Source organism: Myotis daubentonii, chromosome 1 (genome assembly GCF_963259705.1).
Source record: "Myotis daubentonii chromosome 1, mMyoDau2.1, whole genome shotgun sequence".
NCBI classification, from domain to species: Eukaryota; Metazoa; Chordata; class Mammalia; order Chiroptera; family Vespertilionidae; genus Myotis; species Myotis daubentonii.
Window position 1 is genome coordinate 187678915 of NC_081840.1, and position 21579 is coordinate 187700493.

General features: G+C 38.7%; 1 protein-coding gene across 1 annotated transcript in view; it reads left to right on the forward strand.

Moving 5' to 3' along the window:
* ADAMTS3 (ADAM metallopeptidase with thrombospondin type 1 motif 3) overlaps positions 1-21579 on the forward strand; it is a 252994-nt gene that overhangs the window by 22162 nt on the left and 209253 nt on the right. Inside the window, exon 3 of the mRNA XM_059669067.1 lies at positions 9237-9643. Within this exon, the coding sequence (XP_059525050.1) occupies positions 9237-9643 (407 nt within the window). The remainder of the gene's footprint in view (positions 1-9236; positions 9644-21579) is intronic.

Sequence of the window (21579 nt, forward strand, 5' to 3'; positions counted from 1 at the left end):
ACAATTTTGAAAGGTTGGCCTTATGTAGAAGGTGTTCTGTGGGGCCTCGTGGCACAGTCTCCCTGATCACCTGACTTAGGTGTTTTAGGTGTGTCCCTTGTTGTAGTTGAACCTTGATTGCTATTGGCACATCAGTGGGAGGAATTGACCCTCAGGCTGATTGTCAGGACTGGCCCTGACTACGGTGGAGGAGCTGTTGTGTAGGGCTGACCTTATGGAGCAGGATTCACTTTAGCAGGGCTATGGTGCTTGCTGAATCTGCCCTTTGAGTATGTCATTATAGAGGTGATTGGGTGGTGCTCTGGTGTGGTCTGAAGCTGGCCACCTGGTGCGTCGGTTCTGGGGCCTCTTTGGAGATGTAGGCCAAGGCAATCTGCTGCCTGTGCCTTGCCCTGGATCACTTAGTGTGAGCTACAGAGTAATCTGCAGATGGTTGCCACTTGTGATGGGCTTGGAGCTGCCTGGGAGAGGCCAAGCTGCAATCTGGTGTTGGATGCTGGAATCTAGGCATTTTACTAGTAAATGTAGGGCTTTGAAATTTTCCTGGCAATAATTTAGATAATACTTTGGTACAATTTATACAATAGTTGGTAGTGAGAGAAAATTATATGTGGGGATTAAGACTTGGCACTTGCAGCTTTTTGGTGTGAGGTGATAAGGACTTGAAGGTGATTGGAAGAAAGGGGAGAAACTTCTAAGGAGAAATCAGTGGGACCTAAATGATGTTAATTGGGGGGAAAGTTAAAAATGAAGTCAGTTTTCTCAGCCTGGGAGATTCAGCACCTCATTAACAAAAAGAGTGAAGTCAGGAAGGCAAACTAAATATTCAAGTAAAATGAGAATTTGCTTTAGATATTTTAAGGGAGAAGTGTGTGTAAGACATTATTCTCAGCAGAGAGCTGTCCTATTCAGGTTTCAGGTTGAGGGATCTTTTTTTCCTTTTTAAACCTATATTTACTGAGGCCTATTATGTGTGGGGTATCATCATGCTTAAACACAAACATGAGTGAATGGGTCAAAAGTCTCAGAAATGATTAGAGTTTGTAAACTAATTGGAAAAGTCTAACATGGTTGATATTAAAACAGAAAGTCTGATAGCTCCAAAGTCTTTTATATGGGCACAGAACATTGACTCCTCAAATTCTTTGATGTACATTGTGTAATATTTGTGTATGTGTGTACAGTTGTATACATATGCCACATATACATACAGGTGCATTTACACAAGAATGGGTTTTGTTTTGTTTTTCATGCAGCACAAAGGAGAAGAAGGCATTAAGTTAAACTCTAGAATGAGGAATTAGATGTGAGTGCATTCCCTGATAAGGAGAATTGTTAGTGTTATAATTAGCCTGCCAGTGGAGATGTGACAGTACTTTTTCTTAAAGATAGATCAAGTTTTTGAGATGATCTGAAATAAAAACATCCCTCTTATCTACCTGGGTTCTGAACAAGTTGAAAATAGCACATCTAAAGACATAGTGAAATTCTCTTTTACAAAGGGGCTGGGATGAAGCCTGGGGCTCTCACTTGCTTGAGCCATGTTCTGGCTGAGGGTGCATACCATCTGGCTGGGATAGGGCCTGCCCCTGGGGACGTGGAAGAGAACATGTGCTCCTTATCACGATCCTTCCCAGGGAGAAGAATGATGAGGGAGGTGCTGAGCTCTGCAAACTTCTTCTTTTTCCCAGACTTACCAATCACATACTTCACTCTTCTCTGCTGGGGGAAGGGTGAGTTAATGGAGAAGAAGAGGCCTGGACTACTTGGAAGAAACTCCCCTCACATAGAGCAGGAGCAGGTTAAAGTACTCTGCCTCTAACCTAAGCAAAAATGACGCCATCTACTTGAGATGCCCTAATTATAAGAAAGAGGCAAAGATTAGATGATTTTTCAAGGTCATTTTTATTTTTGATCTGTATAGTTGTAATTCTATGAATAGCCAATGGGATTGCAAAGTGAGGGCTAATTTCCTGCTGCCTGCTTCTAAGGGTGAGGGGCTCTGTGTCTGCATTCCAGAAGGCCAGCTTACAATTTTACATACCGTCTTCAGACTCAAACTGCTCTTATTCATTCACTTATTCACTCACAGATATTTATTGAGCGACTTCAGTTCTGTTGTAGGCACTGGGGAGTTGTAGTGAAGGAAACAGATAAAAAAAATCCCTGCCCTCCTGAAGCTTACTTACATGCTAGTAGATATAAAGAAGCAATAAACGTGCAAATATAATGTATAGTATGAGATGGTGTCAGGTTTTGTGGAATAATGTGGAATATGAAAGGGGCATAGAGTGATAAGGTGGTGACTGGTGGTCAGGACAGACCTCACTGGTAGAGGTACATTTAAGCAAAGGCCTGAAGGAACTGAGGGGTGAGCCATGCACCTGTCTTGGGGGGTGGGGTGGGGGTTGGGAAGGGAAGACACTGGGCAGAGGAAACAACAAGTACAGTGACTTTGAGGTGGGAGGATTTCCAATGCTGGGCTGTGAGCTGTTTTACTTTGGGATGGGTTTGGAGGAAAAGCATGACATGATCTGTGACTTTAATTACTCTAGCTCTTTATGGAGGACTAGAGGCCTGATGCATGAAATTCATGCACTCAGGGGGGGTCCCCCAGCCTAGCCTGTGCCCTCTCACAGTGTGGGAGCCCCACAATCGATTGCCCCAAAGAGGTAGGCCCTGCCCACCCATCCGGGAGTCCTTGATGGACTGCCCCAAAGAGGCAGGCCGGAGCCGCGGGACCCGCCTCCACACCATGCATGCAGCATCAAGCCCCCGCCCAGCCGCATGCACCGGCTGCACATGCAGCCTCCTGGTGATTGCTTGTTACTGCATGAGGGCCTCACGGCCACATAGGTTTTTATTATATAGGATAACCTATAACTGGGAAGAGCAGAAGCAAGGAATGGTTAGGAGGTTCATTCAAAACTTAGATGATGGTGGTTTGGCTTAGGGTAGTAGCACGGGAGGTGGTGAGCAGTGGTCCAAGTTTGGAGGCATTTTGAAGGTACAGTCAATAGAATTTATGAAGAGATTTGGTGTGTGGTGTGAGAAGAGATAAGGATGGTTTAATCAAGTGTTTCGTCTGCATAACTGGGAGGATAGAGTTGCCATTTACTGACACAGGTGAAGGACACATATGGAAGCAGGAAGATAGGAAGTTTACTCTGAAATGTTAAACTGAGGTGACTAGTGAATGTCCACATGGCAATTGTACTGACAAAAGAAGAGCTCGTGGATGAAGCCTGGGCTAGACATCTACAGTCCTAAGGCATTCAAAGTCCCAGGACGGCATGAGCTCACCAGACTAGAGAGGATAAATGCAGAAGAGTCCACTACTGCGTCACTGCAGTGTGTATAGCTCATGGGAACAAGGGGACGTGAGGGAGAGGGGGGGGGGGAGACCAGTGAGGAAAGAGGAGAACCAGAAGAGAATGGTGTCTTGGAAGCCAAATAATGTATTTCAAGAAGGAAAGAAAAATGGAATCAAACGCTGCTCATAGGGCAAGTATGAAGGTGGACTCTTGACCAGTGGTTTCGGCAGCATGGGGTTACTAGTGACCTACACAAGGGACTGATTGGAGTGGATTCGAGAAAGAACAAGGATGGGAAGAGGGGAATTGCAGGCATCTAATATAGTAAATCTTTTGAAATGTTTTGCTATAAAGGGGAGAATTAATGGATTAGCTAGAGATGGATGTGGCATCGAGAAGGTTTTTTTGGTTAGAGATGGGAAATATGGCAGCTTATTTATTTGCAGGTGGGAATGATTTAGTGATGTGGGGAAATTGATAAAGAAAAGAGAGAGAGGACAATTGCTGAAGCACTATTCTTGCAAAGGCAAGAGGGGCTAGGAAGTGGTATACAGTGGAGGGTTTACCCTTAGGTAAGATTGAAGAAAATACATACAGTAAGGAGATAGACCATGTGTGGAAAATTCACTGTATCTGAGTCATGCTTGGATAATTAGTGAGCACAATTTGGCTTTAGAGTGCCCCAGCCCTCTGTGCTTGTGAAAATTATGGCCACAAAACCTTTACATACCTATTGATGTGGCCCTTCAGCCATCTCAGCTGACAATTGAATAGTTTCATATATTGAAATTATGCATGGGCATTATTTAACACTAGAAAGACTGAAATTTAGTATATACCTATATTGTCCAAAAGCAGTCAAAATGCTTTTCCAATAACTCACTTCTATTCGACATTTCTTTCATGAATTTAGGGCGCAAAAGAAATAAAATAAACAACTTATTAGAACAAGTATCACTGCATAAAGATTCGAATAACAAGTACTAGTTTAGCTTATTGAGCAACTGCAACTTATCAAGAATCGACAATTTATCATGTACTTGTATGTTATCATGTGACGGTAATCGAAAAAAAATGAAAACTGTTATTTCAATACAGAGCCGAACTGGTCATATAAGAAATTTACTCAATTCAATAATAAGTCATAATTTCCCAAGCAGTCAAAATGACTGCTTTTGGGCAATATAGGTATAACACATATATATATACCGGAAATGAAGGAGGGGGAGGTAACTACAATTATTAATAAATGCATTTATATGTTGTACAAAAAGTCACAAAATTCTAAGACATTGTGTCCTTATATACATAATTGTTTTTCTAATTGAAATTAAAAAGCAGTCAAAATGACTTCCTTGGGCAATCTAGTGTTAATGATTAGCTAGCTTACATTTAAGTTAAGTAGCTAATCCTTACTGATTTCTTTGTATAATCTCATTTAATCATTTCACCAAACCTGTAAAGTTGGAGCTATTATTACTAACCTTCAGTTAACAAATGAGGAAACTGAGTCTAAGGAAAAATAAAGAACTTGTTCAGGTTCATATCTTAACTTGCTGCTTTTTGACACTGTAGTTCATTCCTTAACTATAGGTTATATTGGTTTGCAGAAATATTTGGGCCTGTGAAATGTCTCATTTCTGAATGCAGCAAAGTAACAGTGAATATGATTTAGTTTTCTTATGTGATTTTACTGAGATTAAATACTTTTGATATCTTTGAGCTTTACCCACCACTCTTTTTTTTCCCTCCCAAAGACCAAGAATTTAAGAGCCTTTTACTGAAATGTTTGAAGATACACTAGAGGAAAATTTGGTTGACTGGCTGTGGGTAGTCAGAACGTAATCATTCTTGTGGTAGTTTTCCTTTATATGTCAGATTTTAAATTAGAAATTGACAGTAAGATGAAGTGAGTAAGAGCATAGGAGCATGATCTTCAGCTTCAAAATGATCAGAATTGAAATTTTCCTTTGGTTCCTCGCTGGCTAGTGACAGGCCGTCTAGGATAATAACACCTATCTACTGGGAGTGTTGTGAGAATTAGAGATGATATATTCTTGAGCACAAAGGGCAGTGCAGTGTTTATTCTGATAATAAATGGCAGATGACTGGGTAGCGACTGTGTCAGTTCATCAATTTACCGTCAGGGGAAGATAGCCTGAGAGATTACTAAGTGCATCTTATCCCTTGATTACCTTAATTTCCACCTGGAAATGGACTCACTCAGGGTTTAATTTCAGAAATGTTTCTTATGTGCACATTTTAGCAATGATTTACCATTAGCATTAGAGATGACAAAGCTCTATAGCAAAACACCATCTTTATTTTGAATAAAATTTCAGAATGTGCTGTCTGACAGGGAACATGGGACTGTCCTAGGGAATCTGGAATGTATGGTTTACTGTCAGCGTGAGGCTCTGGGTATCCTTCTGGGTGAGGAGGAGCCTCCCTGCATTCTTCTTAGATTTTCTAGTTCTCCAGACTTGGGAGGGTCCCTCAGCCCGGCCTGTGCCTTCTCGCAGTCTGGGACCCCTCAGGGAATGACCACCTGCTGGCTTAGGCCCACTCCCCTGGGGATTGGGCCTAAGCTGGCAATCAGACATCCCTCTGGCAGCCCGGGAGCCCTCGGGGGATGTCCACTTGCCAGCGGGGAACAGGCCTAGCTGCAATTGGACATCCTTAGTGCTGCTGAGGAGGCGGGAGAGGCTCCCACCAACACTGCTATACTGGCAGCCGTCAGCCTGGCTTGTGGCTGAGCAGAGCACCCCCTGTGGGAGCACGCTGACCACCAGGGGGCAGTTCCTGCATTGAGCGTCTGCCCCCTGGTGGTCAGTGTGTGTCATAGTGACCAGTGATTCCCAGTTGTTCTGCTGTTAGGGTTAATTTGCATATTACCCTTTTATTATATAGGATATTTAAATGCCATTTAACAAAGAAAAATCAACCAAAAAAGTGAGTTCGCATGTCATCTCTGACACACGTGTCATAGGTTCGCCATCACTGGCCTAGACTTTGGTTGTGTGACTGCCCTTCAGTGGAGATGGGAAATCCATACATTAAAATAAAGCATTACTTTCTCCTTCCCATGGAACAGTAAATAGATGGTTAGAGAAAGAGTTATAACTGGGATTATTGGTGCAGCCAGATGCTCAAGGGCCTTTGATAGTAACTCTGAGTGTGGAGCAGCCTAGAAAAAGCAAAGGTTCTCTAGTTACCTGCATTACCACCTTAACACTCACCAAATACATTCTACTGACAAGAGACCCTGGCAAGTACAAAATCAGCTATTAGAGTACATTGGGAAGGCCGGGTTGAATGGGGAGTTCGTATCCTCAAGGAATTAATTAGGGGTAAGCTTTGTTAGTCCACATCCAAGCTCCGAATTCATCGTTCACTATGGGAGCTTTCCCCTCCATCACTCTACTCCTGTGACACTTGAGTTCGTTCCCTAAAATTTCAACTTCTTTCCCTAAACCAGAACTTACAAAAGTACTCACCAGAGATTTGGTTGTAAGGAGACCAACTTCTGTGTCTGTGCTTACAGTACTACCTAGTATTGGGCCTTGGCTATGACAGGGAGCCCCTACGGTACAGGGGGGATTATGCTGCTGTGGCAAAGTTATGCTCCAGTGTTGGAGCTGGGCTTCACTTTTTTCTGTGATAGGACAGTCCTTACTCCTCTGCCTAGTAAATATTTACAACCAGGTTACTTACTCTGTGCATTTTTAGAGAGATATTTTGTTTAAATCCATTGGTCATTATAAGTGGCATAATGATTACAAACATGCACTCGAGAAATTTCCAAGTTGCAAAATGACTTCATTTGTCTTCTGGTTCTTTATACATTGTTTGAAGTTTGTATTTGAAAATTATAAAAGATAATGCAAACTGCCGGGGTTCTTGTCCCAGCATCAAGAAGGGTTCAGGAATCTGGAGAAGGCTATGCATAGATGACATAGGAATCTGGAGACTAATAAAGAGTCCGGAGACTAATAAAGAGTCCGGAGACGAGATATAATTTTGAAAGGCATTGGGGGTCAGAGGACCTTCAGCTAAAGGAACTGAAGACTCCCTCCTTGTCTAGGACCGTTGCTTTTATTAACACAATTTGTCCTAAGGCAAGGTGGAGATAATACACTTCAAAGGGTAAGGTTTCAAAGGGTACAGAAGCATTGTCAGGTTGGGGGAATTAGCCTATGGCTGTTCAGGTGTTTGGCCAGTAGGAGGCAATAACATGTAGATTAAGATGCCCTTTAACTGTCTGGCAGCCACAGTCAGTTTCCTATTCAGGTTTGGGGAAATGCCTTTAGCCATTTCCAACAGGTGACTACATGTGTGACTCAACACATGTAGTTAATCAATTTGTTCTCATCAACCTTTTGATGAAATTCTTGAAATTATGACATGCTGGAATAGGTTGCCGGCAGCAAACATAGTGATTCTATGAGGATACTTAAGAGCATAGATTGTAGGTTCATTTATAGGTCTCAAACTCTATTGAATGACATACACACATTTCCTATAAGTGAACAGTATTTGTGAATCATATAATTTTCTAAGGTACTTTGACACACTACAGGACTAGTCTTAGATTAGAATTCTGAAAGTGGGGAACTTTATGTTCTCAAGTTTCCCTTTCCACGCTTTCTCTTTTCATTCTGTTTTTTTTCTTTATTCTTTTTTAAAAATATATTTTTATTGATTTCAGAGAGGAAGGGATACAAACATCAATGATGAGAAAGAATACTTGATTGGCTGCCTTCATGTCCCCTACTGGGGATCAAGCCCAGAACCTGGGCATATATATGCCCTGACCAGGAATCTAACCTTGACCTCCTTTTTCATAGGTCACATAGGTCAATGTTCAACCACTGAGCCATACTGGCTGGGCTTCTTTTTTCATTGTTGCCCCCTCCTTTCCTTCAGTATCCACTGTCTTCTGCCTTCAAAGCCATTTCTATAAAGGGATAAATGGTTCATTCAGTGTGTTATCTTTCCCAAGGATGCTTGCATTTTAGCAGACACAATATTCACATTGGTTAAACTAGGGGAATTAAGTTCTAATTTTGAAATTCAGTTTAACATGTAAGTGGCCACCCATGTTGTCAGGTGGACCCCAAATACGCTTTCATACTCAAGTGTCTGTCCCACGTAAGGAATACTGTGCAAAATGACAACGCCATTTGCTTTTGACTAATATCTGTGTATTCAACTTATAGATCATTATTTCTTCTTTTTTACCTATTTCCTCATTTCCTGAAAATGTTCTGTGATTTATGGGACATGACATGATGTTGTAGAATGACGATATGGGCTTTGGAGAAGCAGTTGGATCCATATCTGAGCTTCACAGTTATTTGACTTGGACATATACCCCGATTCTCAGTTTCCTCATCTGTGAAGTATGATTGTTAGAGTTGTTATGATGGAAGAAATGTGTATGTACTACAGTGTATAAATTACATGTCATGGTATATGCAACATAGAGTAGCTATTGTAACTAGTATAAATTCTATTCTTATAGGAAAAAATATTTAAAAAAAATTTCTACATAACAGAAACTTTGTGAAAAGTTTGTAGCAGGTGTCAGTTAAGCAAAAAATAACTGGAAATGTGTCTTGATTATAAGCAAGCCAGGTATAGTTAATGGAGACTTACGTTCTTCTTAAATATATAAATGAGATGCATATTTGCAGTATAGTAAACTTTTTTAAAAATAAAAAAAAGATTTGTTGAACCCAGAGTTACCTAGGGGCATTTGAGAAATAATTTGAGTTATCAAAATGTAATACGTATGAGATGATTCAGAAATATACTCATTATGCGTGAGAGTGCAGTCTTGTGAATTGGGCACTTTATGTCTATGTTATGTCCTCCTGTGTTGTTGCACAGGGTCCTACAATTGTATTTCTCACTCCACAGATTCACCAATAAAGAGACACAAAGAGTATGAGCTGGTGACTCCAGTCAGCACAAATCTAGAAGGACACTATCTCTCTCATATTCTTTCTGCAAATCACAAAAAGAGGTCAACAAGGGACGTGTCTCCCAACTCTGAGCAATTGTTCTTTAATATCACGGCATTTGGAAGAGATTTTCACCTGCGACTAAAACCCAACACTCAGCTCATAGCTCCTGGGGCTGTTGTGGAATGGCAAGAAAAATCTCCGGCGCCTGGGAATATAACCGACCCTGTTAATGATCGTCAACCAGGAAGTGCTTCCGAAAGAATCTGGAAAACGGAGCCTTTGCAGACCAACTGTGCTTACGTTGGTGACATCATGGACATTCCGGGAACCTCTGTTGCCATTAACAACTGTGATGGTCTGGTAAGACTCATTCCCTCTTGTGTGTATATGTTTGTAGGTGTTTGGGAGTGTACCATGGCTCCAGCATGGTTTGGAAGGTAGAGGTGAAAAGGAAGCCTCATTATAATACTTTAAATTCAGGAGGAAGCAGTAGAACACATTTTATTGTCAAAGATGTGTGCTTTGGCTCAATTTTGACATGAAGACATTATTCCAAGAAACAAAAGACAGCTATTTTAATATTTTTTGCTTATGTCTTCACTTGTGTTACATTGGGGAATTTTATTTCCTTATTTCTTTCAAAGCATTCTGAAAACTTTCTAAAGAAACATAGATTCCTCCAAAATGATAGTATTACACTTCTTATGTGGAAACTTTGGATATTTTCTTAAAGAAAGTATTTTGAAAGCATTTTTTCACTTCCCCACAGAATGCTAAAATGGGAAATGAGCAGATCTGAATGTCACAATTTGTTCAAATAGCATTTTATGAACACAAGATGTAGTAGTTTCTGTGTGGTAGCTTTGATTCATTTTTCCTTTATCTTGAAGTAAAATATATTGCTCTTTAGTTTTATGGTTGAATCCAATAGTAACTGACCCCTCTGTGTACACTCTGCAGATGTGAAATATTTTTATTTGTGTTGTATCCCCAGTTGTTATTTGAAAAGAGTGTCAGTGTTTATGCCTTTTCTATCCACAGTTGACTCCAAGTCTTTGTTTAAAAAAGAGCAACCATTTTTCCTTTCTATGGTTGCCAGGCTGCTGTTTCTTGGGAGTTCAGAGCTATTCCCTTTGTTTTGCCACTGCTTCTAAGAGTTCTCAAAATATTCTTTACATTCCTGCTTATAATTATTCCATCTTGGTCCTCCACCAGTACCATGAATACTGTGCAATATCCTCTCTATGCCTAAGATCCACCCAAAGGATTTAGGATACCATGTTTTATCAAATTTTGGTGAGTTCATTGTTTTAGGCCTTAGTTTTCAGTCTTATACTACCTCATGATGTTCTGTAGAATTTTAAAAGCACGAAAGAACTGAATAGAATGTGTGTGGCAGGTCTGACTCTCCAAGTTGGATCCCATTAGTTTAGGATCCATACCCTCATATTTGGGGTTGGACCATGTTCTGGGGTTTAAAGACATGAGGAATCTTTCAAATTCTTCTTATTCTTCATGAAGGCTGAATAGACCTGAATTAGCTAAGTCATTGAAGTTTAAAGTACTCACAGAGAGAGCTTGAATTAGTACTGCTAAGCTATAAAATGGAAATAAGTTTTATAAAAGGTATTTTATAATAGTTATAACTAAATTATATTGAGTATAAAATTTAATTCAGCATTTAAAAATTTTTACCTAATTTATTTTATTGATTTAGTTAGTTATTTTGTTTTTAATTTATTGTTGATAGTATTACAGTTGTCCCCCACTTACCTCCACTTTGCCCCCCTACACCAAGCCCCCACCCCTCCCCAGGCCTTCCCCACACTATTGTCTGTGTCCATGGGCTATGCATATGTGCATATATGTTTTCGGTTAATCTCTTCCCATCCCTTCCTGCTCCCAGCCCTCTGAGATCTCTCAGTCTTTTCCATGCATCTGTGCCTCTGGACCTGTTTTGTTTGTCAGTTTATTTTGTTCATTAGATTCCACATATAAGTGAGATCATGTGATATTTGTTTTTCTCTAACTGGCTTATTTCCCTTAGCATAAAACACTCTTTTTTTTTTTTTTTCTTCTTTTTTTTTTTTTTTTTTTTTACAGCCACACAGTATTCCATGGTGTAAATATACCACAGCTTTTTTATCTACTCATTTATTGATGGGCACTTGGGCTGTTTCTAGATCTTAGCTATTGTAAATAATGCTCTATGAACATAGGGATACATGTATTCTTTCTAATTGGTGTTTTGAGATTTTTTGGATATATTCCCAGAAGAGGGAATGCTGGATCATAAGGCAATTCCATTTTAATTTTTTGAAGAAACTCCATATTGTCCACAGTGACTGCACCAGTCTGCATTCTCAACAGCAGTGTACTAGAGTTCCCTTTTCTCCACATCCTTATCAGCACTTGCTGTTTGTTGATTTATTGATGGCAGCCATTCTGGCAGGTGTGAGGTGACACTTTGATGTAACTTTAATTTGCATCTCTCTGATGATTAGTGATGTTGAACATTTTTTCATATGTCTGTTGGCCATCTGTCTGTCTTCTTTGGTCATTTTTAAATTCGATTGTTTGCCTTCCTGGTATTGAGTTGTTTGACTTTTTTGTATATTTTGGAAATAAATTCCTTATCTGATATACCATTGGTGAATGTGTTCTCCCATCCAGTGGGTTCCCTTTTCATTTTGTTGGTGGCTTTTTTGTTGTGCAGATGCTTTTTAGTTTGATGTAGTCCCATTTTTTTTCTTTTCTTTGTTTTTCTTACCCTAGGAGATGTATTGGTGAAAATATTGCTATGTGACATGTTTCGAGACTTTTATAGTTTTGCGACTTACATTTAAGTCTTTTTTTCCATTTTGAGTTTATTCTTGTGTATGGTGTAAGTTTGTGGTCTAGTTTCTTTTTTTTTTGCATGTACCTGTCCAATTTTCCCAGCACCATTTATTGATGAGACTATTGTACTCCATTGTATGCTTTTGCCTCCTTTGTCAAATATTAATTGACCATATTGGCATGGGTTGATTTCTGGGTTCTCTGTTCTGTTCCATTGGTCTATATGCCTGTTCTTCTGTCAGTACCAGGCTATTTTGATTTAAATGGCTTTATAGTATAGTTTGATATCCGGTATTGTGATCCCTCCAACTTTGCTGTTCTTTCTCAAGATTGCTGTGGCTATTTGGGGTCTTTTTTGGTTCCATCTAAATTTTTGGAATGTTCTATATCTGTGAAATATGCCATTGGTATTTTAATAGGGATTGCTTTGGGTAGTATGGACATTTGAATGATGTTAATTCTTCCAATCCATGAACACGGTATATGCTTCCACTTATTTGTATCTTCCTGTCTTTCCTTTTTCAATATCCTATGGTTTTTCTTGGTTAAGTTTATTCCCAGGTATATTATTTTTGTTGTTGTTGCAATGGTCATTGGGATTATTAGTTTAGTTTCTCTTTCTGAGAGTTCATTATTGGTGTATAAAAATGCCATCGATTTCTGGATGATAATTTTGTATCCTTTGCCAAAGTCATTTATTAAATCTAGAAGTTTTTTGGTGGAGTATTTAGGGTTTTCTACGAACAATATCATGTCATTTGTGAATAATGGCAGTTTTACTTATTTCTTTCTAATTTTGATGCCTTTTATTTTTTCTTCTTGCCTGATCACCGTGGCTAGGATTTCCAGTACTATATTGAATGAGACTATGAAGGCGGACATCCCTGTTGTGTTCCTTATCTTAAGTGAAACACTTTTAGTTTTTGCCCATTGAGTGTGATATTGGTTGTAAGTTTGTATGTTGAGGTATAGTCTCTCTATTTCCTCTTTGCTGAGAGTTTTTATCATAAACAAGTGCTGTATTTTGTTGAATGCTTTTTCTGCATCTATTGATATGATCATGTGACTTTTAGCCTTCATTTTATTTATGTGATGAATCACATTTATTGATTTGTGAATACTGTACCAGCTTTGCATCTCTGGAATAAATCTCACTTGATCACGGTGTATGATCTTCTTAATGTGTTGCTGGATCCGAATATTTTTTTTGAGGATTTTAGCATCTATGTTCTTGGGAGATATTGCCCTGTAATTATTTTTTATTTTGTAGTGTCTTTACCTGGTTTCGGAATTAGGATAATACCGGCCTCATAAAAAGGGCTTGGAAGTCTTTATTCCTCTTGAATTTTTTGAAATAGTTTGAGGAGGATAGGGGTTAATTCCTCTTTGAATGTTTGTGACAGGATAAATGAAGAAAGTGAGACAATATATAGAAACTTTTATAGCAATTTGGCAGTTATTACATTTGGGTTGGTTCTAATAAAAAATGGGGCTGGAGTTTTGTGTCTTATTTATTTTAATTTATTTTTTCTAGTAATTAGTTTTTATTGTATTTACAACATTATTAGTATGAGACCAAGTGGGGAGAAAAGAAACTGTTTCTTCACCACAGATAGTTTGAAAAGCAAGCAATGACTTTTACCTGTTTTCACCCCTCTGGACATCCTAAACTTGACCAAAATAGGTAGTTTCCCTATTCCAGGTAACTGCAAAACGATCACAGGAAAGGTACTTTAACATTGAAGAGGGCACAACAATTATTTGAGTAATATATCCAGAGCCATGGTCTAGAACAGGGGTGAGGAATATCCAGCTTTCAGGCCATATAAGGCCCATGAAATCATTTGGTCTGGCCCTGCCAAGGCATTAGGGGTGAGTTAATTAAATGTTTGATCAAATATAGCAGGCTAATTTTTAAGTTTATAAGTTAGTATGGCCAACGAATGATGTTATAAATATCCAAATAGCCTTTGGCAGAAAAAATGTTCCCCATCCCTGGTCTAGAGACTGTGATCTAGACATGCTTAATAAATAAAATATGATTCTTTTGATTTCTGAAATCAACATCAAAGTCTTCTGCACAAAGAATCAACAACGATTCTCACCTAGTGTGACCAAGAGCAATGCCTGTTCCTGTCTAGCATGACTTTTTCTAGCCTTTGCCAATATTACTATTTATGAGTGACTGCTAATTCTTTACCAGTTACAACTTTATTCCTGCTCTTGTGTGTCCCACTTATAGGTAAGAATTATTGAGATACTCAGTCATGGACTTGTCCCTGCTTTCTGACAGCATCCAATCTAGAACAAAGCCCTGCTCTTCTGGACTCTTCCCCGAATCACCCAACAAAAGCCCACATCCTGTTAAGAGGCTTTTTTTTTCTGACACTTTTTATTACTGAGATGTTAATGGTTCCCTCTGGTATGCATTCTCCCTCCATGCAATTTGTAATAAACCCCGCTTGTCAACTGCAGTTGAGCTCCTGGTGGTTTTTGGCTGGAGGGGTTGACATACTTTACCTCTCTGCTTCTACATCTTTGAAGTGAGTGTCCAGTGGTCAACAGTCATGGTGATGGCAGGCATTTCACACTCTTCTCAGTGGGAAGACACTTCTGGCTGAGAATCCCAGCTGAAAATAGATTTCTTTACTCCACGGAGCCCTGGCATTTGCTTTGTAACACCATTAAATCTCCCCTGGCCGTAGTGGCAGCTCGCAATCATATTTTGTGGTCTACAAATTTGCCAAAATAAAGGATTGTTTGGTTAGTAGGATTCATGGTATGTATTTCATAAACATAAGGAAACTGGAATTTTTCTAGGCTTGCTAGAACGATATGGCCTTGTTAGTTCTCCTGGGTTATCATTAGAGGAAACTGGTTGGGAGTGGAAGAATTGACTGGTGATGGCTGCTTTGGGTTACCCAGTTCAGTGATTTCCTCATGAGTTGATCAAGGGTGCTGTTCTAGGAAAGAAGTTTTCAACTTTTTTTCACATTTGGAATTTTCCCATCCAATGAAATCACTAGTGGTTATCTAATAAAATAATATGTAACATGGATAAACTTAAGAAAGGCCTGTTTAGAAAGCAGGATGTGAGATGTTCCTCGTCCTGGTTCCTCGTCCTCCTGTCCTGTTCTCATTCCAGACCACTTCTCACACATCTAACAGTGACCATCACTGCTAGGGCAGGAGGTCTTGGAAGCTTAAGGTTAACAATTTGGGAAACACAAATAGAACCTCTTTTCTAAAATATCTGATGTTCACATTTGGTTAATACTGGAGTCATTTTATGCTTTTTAGATTTGGGGCATGGCCAAATGAAGTCTTTGTTGATTAACTCAGAAAGAAAGCAGCTTTAGGATTTCCTTGCTGTAAGGCTTTTGCTTTGGGATTTGGTCCCTTCAAAAACATGGTCTTGTCATGCCTCTTTCAGAAAGTCTACCTGTAGAGGCATTTTTTAAAGAAGTCTATTTAAAAAAATTATTATGAGATAGTATACCTGGGATTGAGAACATTTGACCAGTGATTGTAAGTACAGCTCAATCTAGTAAATGAAATGTTTGATACTAAAAATAGATACAGCTCTGTAGCTATTTATCATGGACTTAGAAAAGAGGGTTTTCCAGTGCTGACCTTTAGATATTGACATTTGAACATCTGCTTTTTATGAGAAGAACCTGATCGCTAATGGCCAGTCACCTTCCACCTTTTCTTTCGGTGGAACATGTAGATAGAAGGTGTCATGCATTTTATTGATGAGATAAGAGGGATATTTGTGTTTTCAGGGTTTACATGTTGATTTAGAAGACCTTGAAGTTCTGAGGAACAATGCAGTGAAGCCTTGTTTCAGCTCTAGGTACCTACACCAGACAGTTTTAGCAAGGCCTTACGAAGAATGTTAATGCATCTTTCACACAGCCTGGCTCCTAGGAAATCAATGATTGTTATCACAGTCCCCTCTTTTTTCTGTCTGTAGTTATTGGTCCTCAAGATTTTGTGATTGATAATGATAATTAAGGTTGCAAAGTAAGAAACACTGCAGTTAGTTAATCTAGCCTGTGACCTAATTTGTGGAAAAAGTCTTCCCTGAAGTGAATACCTTGGTGTGAATCCTGTAATTTTCAGATCATCTTCTCCACCTGATATAGAGCTCCTTTATCATATTTCTCTCAGAGTCTCCAACCTCTGCTCTGAAGACTTCTAAGGATGGGAAACTCACTACTTTCCATCGTATTTATCTAGATCTCTGCCACATGGAAAGTTCTTCCTGAGGTTCTACTTAGAAATATGAAGTGAAAAAATATTTTTCCACTTATTAGATTCTTCAGTGTTGACAAAGATATAGTGCTAATGCTTACCCTCTTACTGTTGTTATTACAATACTTGGGTTTTGCATAATGAACACTTGATCATTCAGTGTACATGCAGCAAACTACTTCATTTTTAGGAAACATTTTCCTTATTAATGTGATATATGTCATAGCCTGGCTAGAATGGAATTAACCAGACATAAGTCACAATCTTAACATTCCTCTCAGGCTTTACATTTGATCAAATATTTTAAATTATGAATCTCAGAGTGAGACATTTTTGGGAGAGCAAAATATAATTCTATGACATTAGCTTGTATATATTGTTATTCATAGTCTTCCCAACTGTTCATTTCATATCTCTTTCATTAGGTGATGGTGGTTGATATGCTATCTTATATCCATTTTTTTTTCAATCTAGAGGTTTTTTTAAATAATAATAAAAAACAACTACAAGGAGTATGCATTTTCTATAACTTTGTGGAAACAGTTGAGGTGAGACAGAGATAAAGGGAGCGTGGTGGGCCCCTAGCTTGAACTACCAGAAAATTCATTTTTGAAGTTAAATGGCATTATCAAAGTGGTCTTGATGGTTTTTTTTAAATTAAGTGATAGGACTTCCCAACCCCAGTTTAAATGTATGAGATTTCTGGAAGGCTTACTTTTGTCTGGTGATGTCCCTAAATGGAAGTTCTTTATAGATTGAGAGGACTGTGCTGTTAGATGCCTGGGTGTCATATGAACATGGCAGGACCCAGTCTGAGCATGTGAAGCCCAAGAGAAAACGAAGAACAGCACTTAGTGAGAGATTCTGCAAATGTTAGCAACCAAACACAGTGGGAAACGTTTTATTTAGCATTATCTGTGAAACACTATGCTTTTAACACAGTGATTGGAATCTTGGGGCAATACTTCCTTTGGGCTTTCAGGATACTTGATCTTGCTTAGAGGGTGCCAATATTTCATGCTTTCCTGCCTGGCTTCATATAGTCCTTTATTGTGCATACCTGGCTCGGAGGATGGTATTAACTGGCTGCCAGGACAAGAATGCGGACTAAGCATAGTGATGCGGGTTCAGATCAAATTAAGTCCCTGTGAGATACCTGTTTCTATTTGGTCAGCTGCATGCATTGTCACCTTTGGCTTCAACTATGGGACCACATTTAGACTTGACATAATGATGAGGGGAGACTCCAAGCCATATTGGTCCTAGACCCTCACCATTGATCTACAGTTTTCAGGGAGGGGCCCCATTTTATATACTGCACTTGGAAAAATGTTAATAAAAGTATATTAATTTATAAGGATGCCTTTACATTTGGGCTGTATTTATAGAATTACCTTCTTACTCTTTCCCATACTTAAAACTTGGGGGTTGGAATTAGATCAGTGATTCTTTCTGTTCCACCTATTGGACCTTATATTATGAAATATTTTGTGAACCAGATAAAATGCTTATTAAATAATTAATCATTTCTCCCTAGCTGTTAATAATTAAAAAAACATAAAATTGCTGGTCAAAGTTCCCAATGAGTACAAATTACTCTCCCTCTACACTGGTTCAAATATTTTCCAATAAAGAGATTAAATTATTCATAGACCTGTACCAATTTCTTCAGCATATGACACAGTAACAGTCGTTCCAGATCTTCATTACTGCCTCCACTGGTTCTTATGGGCCCAGGAATCTAAAATTAGGAAATTATTAACTATAAGCTTCCCCAGATCCTAGGACTGACGTTCTTTCTATGACTCTATAACTAAGTTAGTGTTTTATTTATCCTTGTGGACAGTGCATTTTATCCCAAGGAAGAAATCAAAGCATCACACTGACCATTATTTAATTAATCATAGTCTGAAGTGGGAATGGTATAGGTGAGTGTTACTTTTCCAAACTTTGAGATGTGGTCACTTTCTAATAATGCTTTATCTACATTTTAAAATTAATTTTTAAATCACTAAGTATATGTGTCCTGTGTTTATGAAGGCACTGAGGAACTTCTAATAAAATGTGGAAATAACCATGTAAAGAGAAATATATGTATACATATATATGTATATGTATATAATGTATATACAAACACACATACATATGTAAGTATACAGTTATGCGTTGTATAATGAGGTTTTTGTCAATGACTGACCCCATGGAGAATGGTGGTCCCATTAGATTATAATGGAGCTATAAAATTCCTGTGACCTAGTGATGCTGTACTCATCTGTTTGTGACCATGCTGTTGTACACAAACCTACTGTGCTGCCAGTCATATAACAGTATAGCACATACAATTAAGTACAGTCCATAATACTTAATAATGATAATTACTATATTACTGGTTTATGTATTTACTACACAATACTTTTTATTATTATTTTAGAGAGTACTCTTTCTACTTATAAAATAAGTGTTCTGTAAAACAGTATGACCTATTAGGACAGCAGCAGCCTTACAGATCTCATATTTACTGAGTCTCTTGATTGAATGCTTTTTTCTCTTGTGCTTGATTTAATCTCATGTTGTTTTGTACAGTAACATGCTCTAAGGTTTCTTACTATATTATTATATATAATATATATGTAATAATATATTATATTATTACTAGATTTCTATGATGTTCACACAATAATACATAATATATGTTATGATATTAACAATAATAATAATATTTCTATGATATTCACACAATAACGAATTGCCTAACTGGATTTCTCAGAATGTATCCCTGTTGCTAAGCAGCACATGGCTGTGTGTGTGTATATGTATGAGACTGTTCCTTGGACATGCAGTAAGGGAAGTACCAAGTTACCTCACCATAGGAATGTAGTGCCAGCTGTGTTGATGAAGCCATTTCCCTGGCAGAGTTCTTCATATGTTGCATCTGAGGAATATGCAACTGAAGCTGAGACTCATTGTTCTCCCCAAGGGGCCTCTAACCTTAGCGGGCATCAGGATCTCCTGGAGAGCTTGTGAGGACATGGATTGCTAGAGTTTCTGATTCTAGTTACATTTCTAACAAGTTCTCAGTGACACACTCCATAACTCTACTGCCTGTTTCATGTTTGTGTGCAATGATACTGGATACTGGTTTTTCCCAGCTGACTAACTGTCTCTGGTATGGAATTTCAGCTTTTTTTTTTTTTGGTGTGTAGTACTGTATTGGCCCTTGCCCACTGCCCAGTCATAATCCCAGCCAGTTTGACTCAGCACCTGTCAGTCCCAGATTGGATTAACTGTGTACAACTACAGCTTCCTCTCTTGGTTCCCTTGCCTGGAGTCTACATGTTCCTTGGAAGCTCCCAGTGAATGCCATCTCCCCAGGCCAAGTTCCGGTGGAATACAGAAACTGAGTGAAATTGGACATGCCACTTAATGTGTCTGATTCTCAGATTCCTCTCTTCATTCATATAAAGATTTCCTGATGGTAGGTGGCACTTAGAAGTGGATAGTCATGTAAGTTATTCAGTAACCAGTAGTCACTAAGAGGTGCTCTCAAGCTTCTGAATCGCTTTGCTTTCAAGAACTTGTGTGGGGCTGTGCCATGGACAACACAGAGGCCTCAAGATCTTCAGTTGTCCTGGGGCTATCATGCTCCTTGGGCTCCCATGAGTCAACCCTGTACTCTCCATGCATCAGTTCTATGCTTTACCTACCCTCTTCTGTATATTCACTTTCAACCTAGATGATCTCTTCCAATTTTATGGCTTCAAATACCATCTATACAGTGATGCCTCTGTATGGCCCTGACTACTCCTCCCAGCTCCAGACTTCTAAGGGTATCCTGCTGCCTACTCAGCTTTTCCACTTGGATGTCTAATAGTCATCTCAATTATAACTAGGCTGAAGATTAATCCTTCATAGCCACCCCTGCACGATTTCCTCCAAAAATAAGTCTGGGCACTGTTTCTCAGGCCAAAAAACTAGGCTTATGCTAGATTTTTCTTTTTTCTTTTTCTCATCTCTCCCATAAAATCCATAAATAAGTCTTGAGGTTTTTCTACAAAATATGTTCTGAATCTACTTATTAAATCTTCAAAGCTACAACTTTTGTCCAAACCCTCATTTCTTCCCTGGATACTGCAGTGACCTCCTGTTTTTTTTTGTTTGTTTGTTTGTTTTGTGTGTGTGTGTGTGTGTGTGTGTGTGTGTGTGTGTGTGTGTGTGTGTGTTTTGTTGTTGTTGTTCATTTTCGCCCCTTTTTGTCCTTACATAGAAGCTGAAGCGAACTTTCTGAATTTGGTGAACTTTTCTCTCTTTAAAGCCTTCAGTCACTTCCCATTAAAATCTTACCATGACTTTTAAGATTCTCATGTCAGTAGTTCCAGTAATCATTGTTTATCATGATCACCTAAAGAGCTGTTAAAAATATATAGGTGCCTATACCCCAACCCCAGAGATGCATTAATTTGGTCCAGGGGAAGGCTCAGCATGAGTAGATTACATGCTGCTCCAGATGATTCTCATATGCATCTAGAGTTGAGAATCATTGTTGTGTTCAAAAGGCCTCTAACCTTAGAAAGTATAAGATTCCCATGGAGGGTTTATTAAAACAGATTTCTGGGCGCCAATTTGGGTATCTGACTCAGTAGGTCTGTGGAGGGGTATAAGAGTTTGTATTCCTACCAAATTCTCAGGTGACATTTTGAGAACCACTGTTCTTCCAGATGTGGTCTTAGCACAGTTCTCTGATATCATCCCTTTGTTCACTATATTCAGCCAGTTTTGGCTTCCTTTTGTCTTTTGAATAATTTAAATTTTTCCCATCTCTGACCTTTTGAAAATTCTGTTTCTTAAGACTTCTGAGAATACTCTTTTCTAGATCTTTAAATAGAGGTTCCTACTCATCATTTGGGTGTTGACAGATTCCATTTCCTCAATATGAATTTTCCTGGCCATTCTAGCTAAAACAGAAACCCTAGTCATTCTATACTATATCAGTGTTTTAAATCTTACTTGTAGCCATTATTTGCATCTCAAATTTATCAAATTAATTTTTTACATTTATTGTTTGGGGGAGGCATGTTTGTCTCTACTAAGGACAAGAACTTCCCCCGCTGGGTTTTAAATAATGCTTGGCATAAAGCATGTTCTCAGTGAATTAATATTGACAGACTGAATGGTGTGAATATATTGCAATAGAGGATTTATTA